Genomic DNA, 18,920 nt, shown 5'->3' with positions numbered 1-18,920 from the left:
AATGGAATATTATTCAACCATAATAAAGAAAGATATTCTTCCATTTGCAACAACATGGACAGATCTTGAGCACATTATGCTAATAAGGTAAGTCAGAGAAAGAACAGGTACTGTATATCACTTACACATGGAATAAAAAAAATTTGTAAAAAATAGTAAAATTGTGGTTATCAGGGAATAGGGAGTGAGGCATAAGAATGATGGTGTTTAAGGACACAGATTTGTAGCAAAAGTAAAAAAGCCATAGAGATCTAATGCACAATATAATGGATATAGACAATAACATTCTACTGTAATTATATAATGTGATAAATATAGTTACATAGGCAATTATATTACAATATATAAATGTACCAAAGTAACTTATAGTGTACTTAAACCTACACAATGTTATACCTCAAACCAATACAATAAAAAAAATACTCTAATATTATAATATGGTGGTATGTTAACTACTGCATTCTAGTATAAAGGTTAAGTGACAAAAGTATTAAAAGTAACTATAGCTACAATAATTTGTTAGTGAATACACAATATAAAAAGGTAAACTGTGACATTAAAAAAGAGAAGGGGGAATAGGAGTACAGTTATTGTATACAACCAAAATGAAGTCAGTATCAGCATGTAATAAACTGTTATATTATAATATATTTTACATAAGTCTAATGGTAACCACAAAGCAAAACCTTAGGGTAGATACACAAAAGAGAAGGGCATCAAAACGTACCTTATGGACACTTACTCAGTTCATAAAGGAAGGCAGTGATGGAGAGAGAAAGAATTAGGGAACTACAAAACAGTCAGAAAACAATAAGATGGCACTAGAACATCCTTACCTATAAAAAAGGACCAAAATATATAAATCAAATAGTAATAAATCTGAAGAGAGAAAGAAACAACATAATAATAGTAGAGGACTTTGATATGCCACTTTCAACAACAGAAATATCACCCAGACAGAAAAATCAATAAGGAAATGTTAGACTCAAAATCAGAAATGAAAGAGGAGATGTACTGATACCACAGAAATACAAAAGATCATAAGAGACTACCATGAACAATTACACTCCAACAAATTAGATAACCTACAAGAAATGTATAAATTATGAGAAGGTACAATCTACCAAGACTGAATCATGATGAAATAGGAAATTTGAACAGATCGATAATGAGTGCAAATATCAAAAACTTCCCAACAAAGAAAAGCCCACAAGTAGAAGGTTTCCCTGGTGGATTTAACAAACATTTAAGAGTTAGTGCCAATCTTTCTGAAACTCCTCCCAAAAACTGAAGAAGGGAAAGCACTCCCAAACTCATTTTACAGGGCCAGCATTACCCTGATGCCAAAGCCAGATAAGGACACATCCAAGAAAATTAAGTTGCAGGCTAATAACCCTGTTGAATATAGATGCAAAAATTGTCAACAAAATATTAGTAACCAAATTCAGCCACATATTAAAAGGATCATGCACCTTGAGAAATGGGATTTATCCCTGCATGTAAGGATGATTCAACATACATAAATCAATAAATGTGATACACTACATTAATTGGATAAAAGATAAAAATAATATGATCATCTCAATAGATGCAGAAAGAGCATTTCACAAAATACAGCATCCTTTCATGACAAAAACTCCCCACAAATTGGCTTTATAAGGAATGTACTTCAACATAATAAAGGCCCTATATGACGAGCCCACAGCTAACATCATACTCAACAGTGAAAAGCTAAAATTGTTTCCTTTAAGATTAAGAACAAGACAGGGCACCTACTCTCATCACTTTTATTCAAAGTAGTAGTGTAAGTCCTATTCAGAGAAATCAGGTAAGAAAAAGAAATAAGAGGCATCAAAATCATAAAAGAAGAAGTAAAATTATCTGTTTGCAGATAACATGATCTAACATATAGAAATTCCTGAAGACTCCAGCAAGAACTGTTAGAACTGATCAACAAATTAAAGTTTCAGGATACAAAAATCTACATACAGAAATTGGTTGCATTTCTATACATTGACAATGAAATATCTGAAAAGTAAACAAACAGTTCCATTTACAATAGCATCAAAAACAATAAAATATTTAGGAATAAATTTAACCAAGTTGGTGAAAGATCTGAAAACTAGAAGACTTTGATGAGAGAAATTAAGAAGACACAAATAAATGGAAAGATACCACACATTCATGGATCAGAAGTATTAATATTATTAAAATGTCCCTACTACCCAAGCCATCTACAGATTCAGGGTAATGCTTTCAAAATTCCAATGGTATTTTTCACAGAAATAGAATAAACAATCCTAAAATTTATATGGAAACACAAAAGACCCTGAATAGCCAAAACAATCTTGAAAAAAAGAACAAAGCTGGAAGCATCACTCTTTCTGATTTTAAACAATAGTTCATAATTATTATAATCAAAATGATATGGTATTCACATAAAAACAGACACACAGACCAGTAGAATAGAATTAAAAAACCAGAATAAAACCTTGCATATACAGTCACCTATTATTTGATGAGAGAACCAAGAATACTCAGCAGGGAAAGGACAGTCTCTATGATAAATGGTGCTGGGAAAACTGTCTAATCACATGCAGAAGAATGAAACTGGATCCCTGTCTTACCTTACTCAAAAAAATTAATTCAAAATGAATTAAAGACAGACATAAAACTGAAACCACAGTTCTCCTAGAAGAAAACAGGAAAAAAGCTGCTGGCATTGCTCTCAGCAGTGATATTTTTTATTATGACACAAAAAGCACAAGCAACAAAAGCAAAATAAATAAGCAGAACCACATTTTAAACTAAAAGCTTCTGCACAGCAAAAGAAACAATCAACAAAATGAAAAATCAACCTACAGAATACAAGAAAACATCTGCAAATCATATATCTGATAGGGAGTTCATATCCACAATATGTAAAAACTCATACAACTCAATAGTGAAAAAACAAAGAATCTAATTTGAAAAAAGGCAGAGGACATGAACAGACATTTCTCTTAAGAAAACATACAGATGGCCCAGGTACATAAAAAGGTAAATTGATATCACTAATCATTAGGTAAATGCAAATAAAAACCACAAGGGAAAACAGCTCATACCTGTTAGGCTATCATCAAAAAGACAAGCAACAAGTGTTGGCGAGGATGTAGAAGAAAGGGGAGCCCTTGTGTGCTGCAAGTGGGAATGCAGGTTGGTATAGCCACTAAGGAAAATGGTGTGGGGTTCCTTAAACGGTTAAAAAGACAACTACCATATGATCCAGCAATTCCACTTCTGGGTATATATCAAGGAAATGAAATAAAGGATCTCAAAGAGGTATCTGCACTCCCACGTTCATTGCAGCAGTACTCAAAATGGCCACGATATGAAAAACAACCTAAATGTCCTTTGGCTGATGAATGAAGAAAATGTGATTTTATGTGTGTGTGTGTGTGTGTGTGTGTGTGTGTGTGAGAGAGAGAGAAAGAGAGAGAGAGAGGGAGATAGGGGAAAGGAGGAAGAAGAGTGGGGAGAGAGGGAGAATGAGAGAGAGAGAGAGAGAATATGAATATTATTCATACATAAAAGAGGAAAATCTTGTCATTTGTGACAATGGACAGCCCTGAGGGCATTATCCTAAATGATAAGTCAGAGAGAGAAAAACAAATACTGTATGATATCACTTATATGTGGAATCAAAATGGCTGAATCCATAGAAACAGAGTGGAAGGATGGCTGCCAGGGCTGGGGTGGGGACAGGAGGAATGGGGAGATGCTGGCCAGAGGGCACAAACCTTCAGTTACACAATTGTTGCAAGTACATTCTAGGCATCTAATGTACAGCATGGCAACTATAATTGACAGCACTGTATTACCGACTTGAAAATTGCTCAAAGAGTATATCTTAAGTGTTCTCACCACAGAAATGAAATGGTAAATACGTAAGAGGATGGAAGTGTTATCTAGTCTTAGTGTGGTGATCATGTTGCAATATATGTGCATCAAGTCATCAGGTTGTACACCTTAAACTTGCACAATGTTGTATGTCAATTATATCTGAAAAAAAAAGCTAGTAAAAAACAAGAAATGAAGAACCAAAGAGTCTCTAATAAAATTAGGTATTCAGAATTATTGGTGTAAGGTTATAGAAAAGCAAACCAAATCCCTTAAAGCATTGTTTCCCAAATAAGTAGACTCTAAGGACTACTAGTTCTGTCATGTTTTTTGAAAGAAGAAAAAAAACACCTGATGGGGAAGGTATAGAATTCGGTGGTCAAAAAAGTTTGAGACATGCCTCTACTCCAAGCATTTCAAGAGCCTTTAAGAGATTAATGTAATTCTTTGAGAAAGGGGATCCAGCACAAGGCATTTCCCACTCTTACTGGATAATGCAACAGTGAATTCTGCAGGATGAGTTCTCAGTAGCTCACACCAGGGGCATGCAACTACACAGAATTCCCGAGGTCCAAGTTTCTGGAAACCTATTCTCCTCCCTGGATCAATGGGAAGATTTCATCTGAAGTGGCAGTTTTCCTTTTCTGTCCCTCAATCACACACTAACTATATAAATTAGCTTGGCTGTTTTAAAGGTGAAAACAGTTTGGGGACCATATCTTTAGACTAGCCATTAACCTTTGTCCTTCCAATGAGCCCAGTGGGCCAGAGGGTCTTACCTTCACATCATGCTGTCCTATGTGATCTAACGAGAAGTGATGCATCTCTTGGAGTTCTAGCTGACTTCTTTCAAAGCTTCTTTTGAATTACTCATCAAGGAAAAAGACTGCATCTGGAACTTAGGATATTACTGCAGTTTATGGAAAGAACAGTGTCACTGCAGCGCTGCCTGTATCAGTACATCAGCCTCCCTCTCCCTTTAGCATCTCTGTGTGTGGCCCAGATGGATGGACTAGGTTTACCGCTGGATTTTCTGTAAAAGTGTTGACAATTGCTATTTCAGACTAAAAAAATGCAAGTTCTGTCACCACCTGGTCAGGTCAATGTTTTTGTGGTTGGTCACTAAGATCAAAATGTGTTTTTTCCATTACTTTTAAATTACTTTGCTCCAAAAAGATTTGAACCATAATATAAAAAAAATTGCTTCTCAGTTCTGAGCTTTTATATTAGCTATCATCTAGCCCCATAAGGAGACTGCATAAATTATTAAGCCTGTAAAAATTCTACCTGCCCTGAAAAGACTGAAATTGCAGGAATTCATTGTCTAGAGATAAGGCAAGGAATTTTTATTGTTTCTTCCCTCCAGCTTTGTCTCCATTGAACACTGAAGTCAGGTTTTCTTGAGCAAAAACAGGCAGTAGACACGATTAACATCTGTTTAGACTGAGGCTATCTTGAATTCAGAGTGTTTTTTTTTTTATGATTATTAAATTCATGGTTTCTATTTATAAAGCCCTAAGTAGTGTGAAGAAGCATTGGAAATCAATAAAGCAACAAAGGTTTCCTGCATCGTTTATCAGATTTCCTATCTTCACTCCAGTAAGCAGAGACCAATTACCAAAACTGGGAAACAGAAGTTTAAGTTCCAAGAGATGTGTGGGAAAATTGGAATTTCTGCTGCTGAAGTAATGTGGACAAAGGGCCTTTCCCAGTATTTACTGGTAGGTTCCTCTGATCCAAGCTAGGCTCCATAGCAACAGAATACAGCATCCCTATGGAAACAAGAAAAAATCCACTGCTGGTGGCAGAAAGGGCATCACGGGGAGGTATACTTAGGAACATACCATCTCACTGCTATCAGTCCAAGATGTCTTTGGCTAGCCTAAGAAGATTGTCTCACTTTTATCTGTGTTTAAAAGGTCTGTTTAACAATATGGCTTCTCTCTCACTTATCAACTTTACATTTCCCTGTATGGCCACAGAAGATGACTGGTTAGCCAGAGACGGGTAAGATTCCTCAAGGGAGGAACAACCTAAGACAGGCACAGTCGCAGGGGGGCCATCAGGTGAGAAATCGGGGAACAACAGTGGTGAAGCTTAGAACCTCACCCCCCCTGTTTTGAGAGAAAGCTTCTGCATCCGTGGATGTTTTATTGCCCTTGTCTAGCTAGGATTAGCGCATAGTCTACAGGCACACACATGAACATCTACAATTGCTCTCTTACAACACTAAACTATGTTTTCTACCTTTATCTTGCATCTACCTACCACTTCAGCATTTTATTAAAAATAAAAATAATAATAATAATAAAGGGAGAAATGTGGGATCCACATATAAATCAAGTATAAAAATCAAACGAATATTCATATTTGACCTGATTGTTTATAGTTCATAATGCGTGATCAAAACCGAAAGTTTCTGTGATGAATGCCCTTGTACTGTTCACCATGTAGGAACTTATTCACTATGTAAGAATTCATTCACGTATGAACTTGTTCGTTATGCTTCAGAAGATTGGAGACTGACGAGAATTAGGCTTGAGATGGATTAATGATTGTGCATTGAGCATTGACCCCCCTATACAGAATTTTATTGTTGTTAACAACCATTTGATCAATAAATATGAGAGATGCCCTCTCAAAAAAAAAAAAGTCTGTTTAAAAGAGTCTAAACATCAGTGTTTGGAAATATTTGACAAGATCACTTTATTATTAAACAAAACTGTGAGAGTCAAACAAATCTAGAGCAGAAAGCTCAGATTGCCTTCAACTTCAAAGAGGGGTTCCACCTGCCTTAAGCTTTCACTGCACACCCCTAAATCCCCCCAGAGAAGCCCAGCTCACCCATAAATAGCCCACCACCAAAGGCTGCATCTTCACAGCCCCAAACAAGTCATCCTACCCTGCACTCCAGCTCTTCTTATTCTGAAAAATCTAAGCCCAAAACTTTTCAGCAACAAAACCCCAAAATGACATGAAGCCTGGATAAAGGGTTTAATGTGTTCTTTCATCATTGCCAAGTGGGAGAAACCAGTCACTGAAGTGCAGCTCTTCTCTAAAACCTTGCCCATTTGGCCCAAGCCTGCAATCTCCATTCTTCCAGACTTCCCGCGGCTGACACAAAGGTAAAATGAAGCTGTTGACAATTTTCTTACATTCCCTAAAGAAAGCCGATGACGATATAATCTTGAGTTAACTTAGCAAATGTTTCTGTTCAAAAAGAGGAAGCTCATTTTTCTGGAGGACAATAGCAGGAACAAGTACATAGGACTTCCCGATTCAGGAACCTCAGTTGATATCTCCATGACTCAAGAGGCCCAAAATGCCACAGGATGCTGGAGAGAGTCTAACACAGGGGTGGCAAACGTGGGGCACTTGGGCCATCCCAGTGACATGACAGAAATCACTGAAGAGTCTCTCTGTTCTCTCTCAGCATAGACATGGCCTCAGAATCTTTCTAAAACAATGTTCCAGAGTAACTGCTTCCAAGAGATGATAACTTCTCTCCCAAAAGAGATGATAAGCTTTTTGTTCATTCCAAGCTAATAGAACGCAATCCATATCAAAAGACGAAATAGGGTGAAATGAATGATTCATATGACATGTAGCCTAATGTGGCCCCCTAGGGGCCTCCTGTATGGCTTATTTGTGCCCAGGAAAGAAAATAGTCCTGGGTAAGGGAGCTGCAGATGTCTTTAAGCCCGTAACCCAAAATTTGGGTTTGAAACCTATTTCTCACTGAAGCTTGACATTCAAACACAAGTAAAGTTCATCTGTAGGAATTACTTTTTATATAAACACCAACCACAGTTTACCTCCTTATTTGCCTACAACCAGTTCAGTTTTTCATAAAATTGGCCAAGTTAAAAATCAGCTGTGAATATTTATTCACTGCTACAGTAATCAATTATCACACTCCTCTCTGCTAAGAACAGGAAATCGTATACAGTTCAGTGTGTGGGAGTTAAGGCTTCTTATTTACGGCTCCTAAGTTCTCTTAACAAGTGCCAAAGACAGGCAGGGCACATTCATGGGAACTGATGTTCTACCCTCAAGCTGGGCTACAAGGCCACAGAGTGGATGACTCAGTCCCCAAACTATTTGTTCTGTCTTCCTTGCAAGTCACACCGCTTGCAAAGCTCCCAGTAGAGCTTTAATTTGAAGTTAGCATTTGACCTCCTCCATCTAACAAAAATAGGGTCACAGTTAAGACTACCACAAAGGCAACATTCATCAGCACAGTCCCCCTTCCGTTGCATCAGCATCCAAAGCAGAAGACTGGGCATCTGGGGCAAGAGAATGGGAGCTGGATTGGAGAAAGAATCCCTGGCCATACCCTTTGTCCATTCACAATTCTCCTGCAAACGACCCTGCTCACAATGATCTGCTTTATCTGCTGTCATCCAAGGTAAAGTCAAGGACATCAGAGTGAAAATGCATGACAAGCCTTGTTTCAGGATTATCCAATCCCTCCCTTGGAGAGACAGTTGCCAGCTTCTCACTCAGCTACTGCTTTTCCTGTGAGCTTTTCCTAGTCCCATGAAACCAAATCTATAGGCGATTCTCACTTGCTAAGAGGTCAGATTCCAAAGATGTGCTTGCAAATCAGTTGTGTGTAACTCCAAACACATTTCCATGGAGTTCTAATGTTGTAAAAAAATGGTTAGGCTCTTAGGGCACCCTCAAATGCTCGTCTACTCCATAACTACAATACTGTTATGGGTCTCAACTCCTTTCCATGGACCAGTGTGTTGTTATTTCAGTTTGGGCTGCCTAAACTCCCCTCACTGCTATAGGATCAGAGACTATTTCCCTCTCCTCATGCTCATGGTGGGGAATGTGGGAGAAGACAAGGCTGCCCTTCCCCCAAACCATTCCTGGAGCTACAAACCACTGAGGTTTGTGGGGGGAGGCTGTGGAACTTTGGGGTGAGGTGACAACAGGCCCCAGCAACACTGGTAAAGGTAAGGGACTCTAAAGAAGGGACCTGGGCCTTCTGATGGTTTAACCCTGGCATTTGTTATTCAAGACTCAGTCTCAAACTGTCCCTTTACCAGCCCTGAAATCAATGGCTGCTCTCTTCACTGCCAACTGTTGTTTCTAATCAGCATTTCTGTTGCTCCCTGAAGAACAAAGAAGTCTCGCTTTATCCCCCAGCCTGTTTCTGTCCTTAGACCAAAATATAAATGGCTAATACACATTTTTTTAAGAGAAAAGCTACATTAGTAATTAATGAAATGCAAAGTGAAGCAAGGTACCATTTTGTCCACCCAATAATTGAAAAGCAATAGTACATCCTAGTGATGTTGAGAATATGGAGAAGTGGGCAGCACACTCATCTACTACCAGTGGGCATTAAGGTGTTACAACCTGTCTGGACAGCAATTTGGCAGTTTGTATCAAAAAATGTTAAAATGTGGCTCAGATTGCTCCCGTCTCCTGATATCCATTATTTCCTCCCACAGAAACATATTGCTACTGGGCCCCTGATCAACTAGAATAAAGATGGCACTGCAACTTGGTGAGGTCATGTGACTAAGTTCTGGCCAAAGTAGAAATGGAATGTGATCATTTCTAGCAACTTTCCTTAGGAGACAGCTAAGCATTGCTATTTGCCTCTTTCTTCCACCTCTTCTATCCATTGCTGGGGACCTAGATTGATGTATGGAGACCAGTAGTGGCACATGAAGAGGAAAGCTATACCGTAGAGAAGGTGAAGCAGAAAGGTGGAAATTGCCTGGGTCCCCTATTAGTTTATCCACCTCTGGACTCTCATGTGAGAAAGAAACAAATTTTTATTTCATAGCCAAACCTAATCCTTACTGATAAAACATGCATACCATTTGTCTCAGAAATCTCAATTTACCTTATGAATCAATCAGGTATTCAAAGAGATATCAAATGATGCACACTGCAGTCCCTAAACTATTCAAGTGTCCAACATTAGGGTAAGTAGGTAGGAAGGAGGAAAGAAACGACGAATGGTTAAGTGAAGCAAGCAAAACAATGAGAAGGAGATAGATGTTAACAGATAATCTTGGAACACACTGCATTTTAGGCCAACTTGCATTATGAATCTTTTCATTTTAGGAACAAGATCAAGTTTTAAATTAGAGAACTACATGGAATTTTGGGCAAGGAGTATGGGGTTGAGAAGGTGGAAGCTGTGAAGTGTCTAGAGACTGCTCATCTTCTGATGGGAATGAATACCCTGGAGGAAGAGCCACACAACTGACACTCGTGTAATGGCCGACCATGCGTGGGATCAGCACCAAGGCAAGGTGGAAGACAGTGAACAAGATGAGCTTAGACGTTATGATTTCACATTCAAACAAAATCATGAGGTTTGCAAAATGCAATCTGGTATCATTTTAATATTGACAGGAGTAGTGTGGTCATAAAATATAAGAATTATATGAAAATAATACACAATCGTAGCAATTACCATGGTAAAGTAAAGCAAAAAAATACATTTACATATCATCATGGCTAAAGATATGTAAAATTCAATCATTTGGGATAGCCAACTGGATTGAGGTTTCTAATCTAACTTGAAAACTAGGACTAAGAAATATTATGTCCTAAATTTGAGGGATCCAGAATACACCTAGAACAGACAATGGGCTCAGGATGTTTTATTAAGGTAGTAATCAAGGACTATCTGGTATTCAAAACATTCAGAAATAATAAAAGAAAAAAAATTTCCTTTATGTAGCCTTAAAAAGGAAATCCTGTCAGAAGCCACAACATGGATGAAGCTCAAGGGTGTTATACTAAGAGAAGTCTGTCATGAAAGGACAAAAATTATATAATTCCACTCAAATGAACTATCTATAGTCGTCAAAATCCTAGAAAGTAGAAGTAAAAAAGGTGACTGTCAAGGACTGGGGGGAGGAAATAGGAGGAATTAGGATTTAATAGGTATAGAATTTCAGCTTTGATAGATGAGAAAGTTCTGGAGATGTGTTGTACAACAGTGTAAATATACTAAACACCACAGAACTGTACAGTTAAAAATGATTAAGATGGTAAATTTAATGTTATGTACTTTTACTACAATAAATAAATTCAGCAAATGAAAAGAGGCTACCGAATTTATATTTAAAACTAAATTTATAAACCATGAAATGATGTATTTATTTGCTTAGAGGTTAACTATTTTCAGCCTTGCATATATATATATATATATATATATATATATATATATATATATATATATATTGAATTTAATATAGAAATGTGTAAGAGAGGCAAAGTCAGTAGTGTTTATAATTTAATTTTAAGAAGATATTTGTAATATTTAAAAGAATATGGCCTGTTCAAATAAGGGGCCAGTCTTCTAATTCCATTTTTTAAATGTGTATTGAAATAATTTATTAGAACTACTTTTTTATAGTTGAAATCTTACAAACACAATATTAAAACATTTAAGAAAACTTAAGATTTTATCTTATTAGTAAGCTGGATTTATTAGATTTATAAAAATTATTTAAGCACATAGGACAGTTTGTCAGTCTGGAAGCTGGATCACTTAAAATAGAAATTGAATTTACTAAATATACAACTCCATTTTAAAAACTTGATGTTGTTTAAACTTGCAAACATTAGTCAAAGGCCCTTTAATGTGTCTGTTAAAGTTTGTTAGAGTAATGAATGAAACATCTGTAAGGCAAATTTAGCTGAAGAAACAATTAGGTTTTTGGATTTATAACTTCAGTACATCAAATGTTAACCATTAACACTAATAACAAACTATCAGAAAGAGAAATTAAGAAAATAAAAGCATTTACACTTGCATCAAAAAGAATAAATTACCTAGGAGTAAATTTAACCAAGTTCAAAGACTTGTATGCTGAAAACGGTAAGATATTGATGAAAGAAACTGAAGAAGACACAAATACGTGCTATCAACTGCAGTATAAAATTGTTAAAATGTCTGTATTACTTAAGCCATCAATAGATTCAATGCAATTCCTACCAAAATTCAATGGCATTTTTCATAGAAATAGAGCCAACTATCCCCAAATTTTTATGGAACTACAAAACCCCTCAAAAAGCCAAAGCAATCTTAAGAAAGAAGAACAAAATTAGAGGCATCATGCTCCCTGGTTTCAAGCTATATTTCAAAGCTATAGTAATCAAAACAGTATGTTTTTTTTATGTAAAAACAGACACATTATTCAATGGAACTAAATAGGGAGTTCAGAAATAGGCCTATACATATATGGTCAATTAGTTTATCATAAATGAGTCAAAAATATACAATGGGGAAAGGACAGTCTCTTCAAAAAATGGTGTTGGGAAAAACCATGAAAAAAATGAAAGTGGACCGCTACCTTATACCATACACAAAAATCAACTCAAAATGGGTTAAAGACATGAACATGTGACCTGAAACTGTAAAAGAACTCCCAGAAGAAAATATAGGCAGTGAACTCCTTTAGTCGGATATTTTGGATTTGACACCAAAAGTAAAGGCAACAAAAGCAAAAAACAAAAACAAAAACAAATGGGACTCCATCAAATTAAGAACTTCTGAACAGCAAAGGAAACCATCAAAAAAAATGAAATGGCAACCTACCAATGAGAAAAAGTATTTGAAAATCATATATCTGATGGGAGTTAATATCCAAAATATTTCAAGAACTCATAGAACTCTATAGCAAAACAAACTAAACAAAACAGACAGACAATCCAATTAAAAAATAGGCAGGCTCTGAATAGACAATTTTCCAAAGAAGACATACAGATGGCCAACAGGTACATGAAAAGGTGCTCATCACCACTAATCATCAGGGGAAATGCGAATCAAGATCACAGTGAGATATCACCTCACACCTGTTAAAATGGCTATTATCAAAAAGACAAGTGTTGATGAGGATGTGGAGAAAAGGGAATCCCTGTGCACTGTTAGTGGTAATGTAAACTGGTGCAGCCACTATGGAAAACAGCATGGAGTTTCCTTAAAAGATTAAAAATAGAACTACTATATGACCCAGCAATTCCACTTCTGGGTATTTATCTGAAGGAAATGAAAACACTAACTCAAAAAGATACATGTACCCGGATGTTCACTTTAGTGTTATTTACAATAGCCATGACATAGAACAATCTTAGCAGTCATTGATGGATGAATGGTTAAAAAGATGTGTTGCACATATATACAAAGGAATTCTATTCACTCATAAAAAAGAATGAACTCTTGTTATTTGCAACAACATGGATGGTGATTGGGGATATTATGCTAAATGAAGTAAGTCAGACAAATACATATGATCTCACATGAAGAATCTAAAACAAACTCATAGATTCAGAGAACACATTGGTGGTTGTCAGACATGCAAGTGGGTAAAATCAGAAGGTGGTCAAAAGACACAAACTCCCAGATATAAAATAAATTAGCCCTAGAGATGTATGTATAATATGGTGCCTATAGTTAATAATAATGTATTGTATATCTCAAAATTGCTAAGAGAATAGATCTTAAATGGTCTTATCACAGGAAAAGAAAATTTGTAACTATGTGTGATGATGGATGTTAACTAGACTTATTGTGATGATCATTTCACAATATATACAAATATCAAATCATTATTGTACACCTGAAACTATGTTATGTATCAATTATATCTCAATTTAAAAATGTATAAACACACAAGCACATACACATACATGTACACACACATATTACATATACACAGAAATACACACACACACATTAAAACCATTTCTTTCCTCTGTGCGTTTCTTCATTAAAATTTGAATTTCTCCAAATCAAAAGTAATGAAACAAGATAAGGCAAGAATACTAACTAACCCCAAAGGATGAATAAATTTAAAAGTTTAATTAATTTTATGAACAGGTTAAAATCTCATCAAAAAAATCATAGATATCTTGTTGTCTAGGAATATTTTCTTTATGGAAAACATTCCAACCCATTCTTTCTTTCCCAACCAGATTCCTGGGAAAGGCTTCTAACCACACTATTGCCTACACTCTATTTTGGTTCTTCCTGCCTGATGACAGACTTCTGTCTTCTGGAGACAGAGCCTTCTTACTCAATGTGTTCTCTGCGGACCAGCAGCCTCTGCACAGCCTGAGTGTTTAGCAGAAATGGGCAGGATGAAGCAGAATGGGAGGGGGCAGGAGGATGGGACGTGAGAGACACTCCAGATACCCAAAAGAAACTTTTTTCAGATATGGGTATTTGAATGAAACCACCCCTACCAAACATTAAACTAAAATTATAACTGATTCCTGTACTTCAATTCCTTTTGGTGACCAGAAATAATTAAAAATGGTGACTGTGCAATGTGCCTGCCAGCAAAACCCAGTTAAAAAAGGAGGTTATGAAAGCAGAACAAAAAATCACGTGTTCTCTATTCTCTATCCACAAGGGTGCCTCACTAAAAGCCAGCTGATGGGAGTAAAGATTTACTGGAGGTGTCCCTGTGGACAGGCAAGTAAGGGAAGCATCCTTGTCCTCTGGGGTTAAGCTATGACATCAAGAGTGAAGAGATAGAAAACACCCTTAGAGAGGCCAAACAGCTGCCAGGCCTCTGAGACTAGACAGTAAGCTGATTAAATATATTAACATATCTAAAGGAAAAATTTTCAGTCTCCAGGGGCAGTTGGTCAGACAAGAATGCTTAGGAAAAGAATTTTAGAGGCAAATGCTAGAGGAGACGGCCATCCTTGCAGTCAGGAGGACACACTGCCACCTGCCTAGTGTGAGATAAAGAAAAAGTTATTTCTACCATTTAAGTTGCAGGTATGATGGTACTAGTGGAATTAATTGTCCAGCTTTCTGAAATAGGCTATACTACTGAATAAAATGTGAGAGGCATGGCGCCATGGAAGCTGGGACCATGAAGTACTGAAATTCTCTGTGCGTGACCTTGCTTGGATCCACACTCCCCACTAGCTTGCCAGTAAATTCTAGTTTCCCAATGCCAGGATGTCAAGGAGAGAAGGTATGGCCAGAAGACAGGCTGAGCACCTCTGTAGGCTAGGTGTAATGTAATGAATTAGCATCCTGGCTTCCAATATAATTTCTGTGACTGGTGTTAATAGAAATGAATCCTGGGAAATAGAACTACTCTCTCACTTGAGCATGTAAGTTTGAACCCTGGCAAAGTCACCAAAGCCTGAAGCCTCTGAGAAGTGGCCAGCCAAGCCAGCCAGGGCTCCCCACTTTCCACCTTTAGCACCAGGCCTTCCTTTGAAAATTTCCCCACAGCCTGGACCACAGAGATTATTCTCTTCATGATTATTCTCCAAGATGTTTGATTATAAACATGTAATTTTTCTTATTCAACATCACTATTACTCAAAGACATGTAAATTATGAAAAATCAGCAAAGGGAAAATTGGCACAGGGTATAAGCAAAAAGGCATTCTCATATACTGCTGGTAGGGGTATCAACTGGAAACACACTAACCATTTTAGAAATATGTGTATGCTCCTAATCCAGCAATTTTAATTCTAGGAATCTAATCCTTACATATTAAAGATGTGAATGAAGATTTAACCACAATGATGTCTTCTAGAGCAATTCCTAGTAAGTAAAACTTGGAAATTGTGTAAGAATTCAACAGTTGAAATTGGTTAAACAAGTATCTGTAATGCATTAAACACTAGCATTTATAGTATGTTACACAAGTGCATTTACTGACCAGGAAAAATGTATTCACAATGTAGTATTTTCTTCTTTTTGTTTAGTTATATTTTCTAATTTTTGTCAATGAACATTTAGTATTATCTATAGCCCTGGTTCTGAATCAAAGATGAGGAGTCATCCCTGTCCACATAAAGACTAGAATCCAGGGTCTGGAAGGAAGAGGACACACACATCAGTCCAAGCCCTCTCTCTACTAGAGAGCAAAGGAGCCTCAGAGGGGGTGGAAATGTCTTATTTGATGTCACGCAGCTGAATGGTGGCAGAGGCAGTGCTGTCGGTTCTGTACATACACAAGCCCAGATGTATGCAATCATTCCTTGCCTCTTCCTATGCTACCCAACACCTCTGTCTCAGCAAAGAAAGCAAAGGTGCCCCTCTAGCTGGGTGTTGAGCCAAAATACTTGAATAAAACCATTTCTAATGATCTCTCTTCTATATGCCCTATACACAAAAGTAAAAAACCTTAAATGCAAACTGCATTCCACATGACATTCTAGGATTTTCTCAATACAAATATCAAACCTCTCTCAAGACATTTCAGAATGAATTGATGAGGTAGAGGTGGTGGGAGAATGACAAGAGGAAAAGATGTACTTGTGATCCAGACTTACAGTCATTTCTTACTGCAAGCTACCCTGTTTTAATGGGTCTCATAATTCTGTGTGCCAGAAAAGAATGTGCTGGCCTCGTGGAAGTTGACTCAGGACACCGGTCAGCTGTTGTGGGAGAGCTAAGTCTCTGTCCTCCTCTGTGACCTAGGTCTAACGACTCAAGGATCAATTTCCAAAGAGACGTTTATTGAAGAACAGTAATTAAGATGGTTATATCTGGCCTTGAATTATCTTTCTCTAACATGCGTTCGCTCCTCAACTGACATTCATTTGGAGATTTCTGATAGGACAGTGACAGAGTCAATGTTGCCCTCATTACACAGACCAAGAAAGCAGCAGCTGAGATGAAAGCGAATGACCCAAAAAGCTCCATCTCCTGGGCCTCCACCTCGGCTGCGGCTCACAGGAAACATACATGAACCTCAAAGGGAGGAAGGTTTTACTTACGGACACACATTTCCCTGCTTTCATAAAATCCAGGACAACACTGGGATTTGCGCCTATACATAGTTTTTTCCCCATGTCGATAGGCTGTCCGATAACTGATTCTATATGGAAGGAAAAACCATATTGTTACTTCTTTGACCCACAACTTGATTGGAAATAAAGAATATCTATTTTAATACAAAAGAACTATAAAGTTTAATGAGGTATGAAAAGTGAAGTGCTTCAAAATAATTAAGAAGAAACATGGAATGGATGTCTTCACTAATATTATCCTAACTGACTTTCCTACTTAGTTACCTTGAAATACCTTCAAAAGTATTAATTCATATATATATATATATATATATATATATATATATATATATATATATACTTATCTAATCATCACCCACTTACATATATTTTAAAATAAGAATTCAGAGAACTCCTTCCAAAAGTATGACAATGCAGTCTCATCCCATTATGAAATAGAAGGCTTATAGACAAGAGACCTTTACCTGTAACTATAGCTTCATTCATTCACTAAGTCATTTACATAACACATTCACAGAGCACTTACTACATTCCAGGCACTGTTCTAGGCAATGGGGAATTAGCTCACAGTGAGCAAAAGAATACAAAGTCTTGCCCTCAGGGAACTTATATTCTACTGGGGAAGAAAGACCTGTAGAATTTCAGTAAAGATACACATGAAATGAATAAATACATCATGTAATGACCGGTACTGATTAAATGGTGTGAAGAAAAGTGAAGGCCCAGTCAGGGAATGGAATGTAACAGGAATGGACTACTAACGCAGATTAGGCATTCAAGGAGAGCTTGCCTGAAGAAATACCATTTAGCACAGCATAAATCAGCAGGTGCCACACTGGACCCATGACTCACAAGTATTTTATAATTAAAATTAAGGTGTCCTGGTTCCCTTCCATATTAACATTAATATTTAGTGTGTTGTTTATGTTTTGTTTTCCCATTTATTTAAAAAAATGCAGCTTATTTTATTTAAATTGAGGTCAAATTTCAGTTAGCCTGCATTGAGTCAGATGTTCAAGTAGAAACACAAAATGGGATATGAGTTTCTTGATACCCGATTATGTCCATATTGAAGAATGTCTCCCCCAGTTATGCACAGCCCAAAAGCTGGATGAATTCTTGCTAACCAAACAAGGGTAACCAGCAGACATTTTCTCTGTAAGCTCCTTAAGGGCACAGACAATCTTTTTCCTTTTCTCTGTCCTGTGGATTGCAACAAGGCTAGAGCAGTAACATGCACTCAGTAACTATTCACTAGATGAATAGATGCACCTTTTCAAGTATTTAATGTCTCTGTGTAGGATTCCTTCCCAGTTAGCCAAACTCATAAAATATACCCCAGCTTTCATTACCTGTGTCGTGTGCATTTAAACCAGTTCAGAATGTCGGTGCAGCTAGTGTAGTAAATCTGATCAAAGGGATGTGGGTAGGACTCCTGCACAGTCACTGAGTAGCTATAAAGAGAAGGAAAGATAAGGTATCAGTATTTCCCTTTATTACATTGATGACATACTGTGTACAAAAAAACAATCTCAGGTTAAATTATCTCCATTTGCAATTCCACGCTGACTTTTAACAGAGCATCTCCATGTTTTTACAGATTTGTATTTGAACCAGACTCCAAAAGGAGCAATATTAATAATATAGTATTATTGTTAAAGGAGTTCATGCTATAATTTAAAAAAATCTTTTACTATTCATCATAAACTCTGATATTTCTAAATTTAAAAACATAGTACCATTTATTTTCAGTTTTTAATTCCATTCCCTCACCTGAGAGTTCCAGGGATAATAACCAAGATCTTTCACAAAAGTTTTCAATCTAAGTCTGCATCCAAATAATAAAGGTAATCAGCAAAGAGACAATTTGAGTTTTCATAACGGTGTATTTTGCTATGGATTCTGGAAAATTAAAAATAGCCTATATCTCAGCTTGGAACTTTGAATAATCTGCTTTTGTATGCCTGCCCTACTTCTGAGACAGTGGAATAATACATACAACCTCTAAATAAAAACTACAAAGATGTCTTTAAACCAAGTTCTAAACATATGGCTGAGACAATTAGCCTGAAATAATCATACCAACAGCCTGCTGCTACTTAACCTATTTTCCAGTACATTTTGACTAACAGCTTCTTGTTAAAATAAAAGCAAGCAATTCTGTAGGCCTAAGAATGTGGGTTAAAAACAACAATGAAATATAAAGAACATTCAGTGTTCAACCCCACACTTCTTGATTTTAAAGCAATCTTTTACATGCTCAAGAGCT

At 36.8% G+C, this 18,920-nt stretch overlaps 1 protein-coding gene across 1 annotated transcript in view; it reads right to left on the bottom strand.

The window, feature by feature from the left end:
- MEGF10 (multiple EGF like domains 10) overlaps positions 1 to 18,920 on the bottom strand; it is a 161,088-nt gene that overhangs the window by 90,962 nt on the left and 51,206 nt on the right. Inside the window, exons 3-4 of the mRNA XM_073221906.1 lie at positions 18,004 to 18,105; positions 16,619 to 16,719 (exon numbers count right to left, since the gene is read on the bottom strand). Of these exons, the coding sequence (XP_073078007.1) occupies positions 16,619 to 16,719; positions 18,004 to 18,105 (203 nt within the window). The remainder of the gene's footprint in view (positions 1 to 16,618; positions 16,720 to 18,003; positions 18,106 to 18,920) is intronic.

Source organism: Manis javanica, chromosome 14, assembly GCF_040802235.1.
Source record: "Manis javanica isolate MJ-LG chromosome 14, MJ_LKY, whole genome shotgun sequence".
In the NCBI taxonomy this organism is placed as follows: Eukaryota; Metazoa; Chordata; class Mammalia; order Pholidota; family Manidae; genus Manis; species Manis javanica.
Note: the sequence above shows the minus strand (reverse complement) of the source record. Positions and strands in the feature narration are given on the sequence as shown.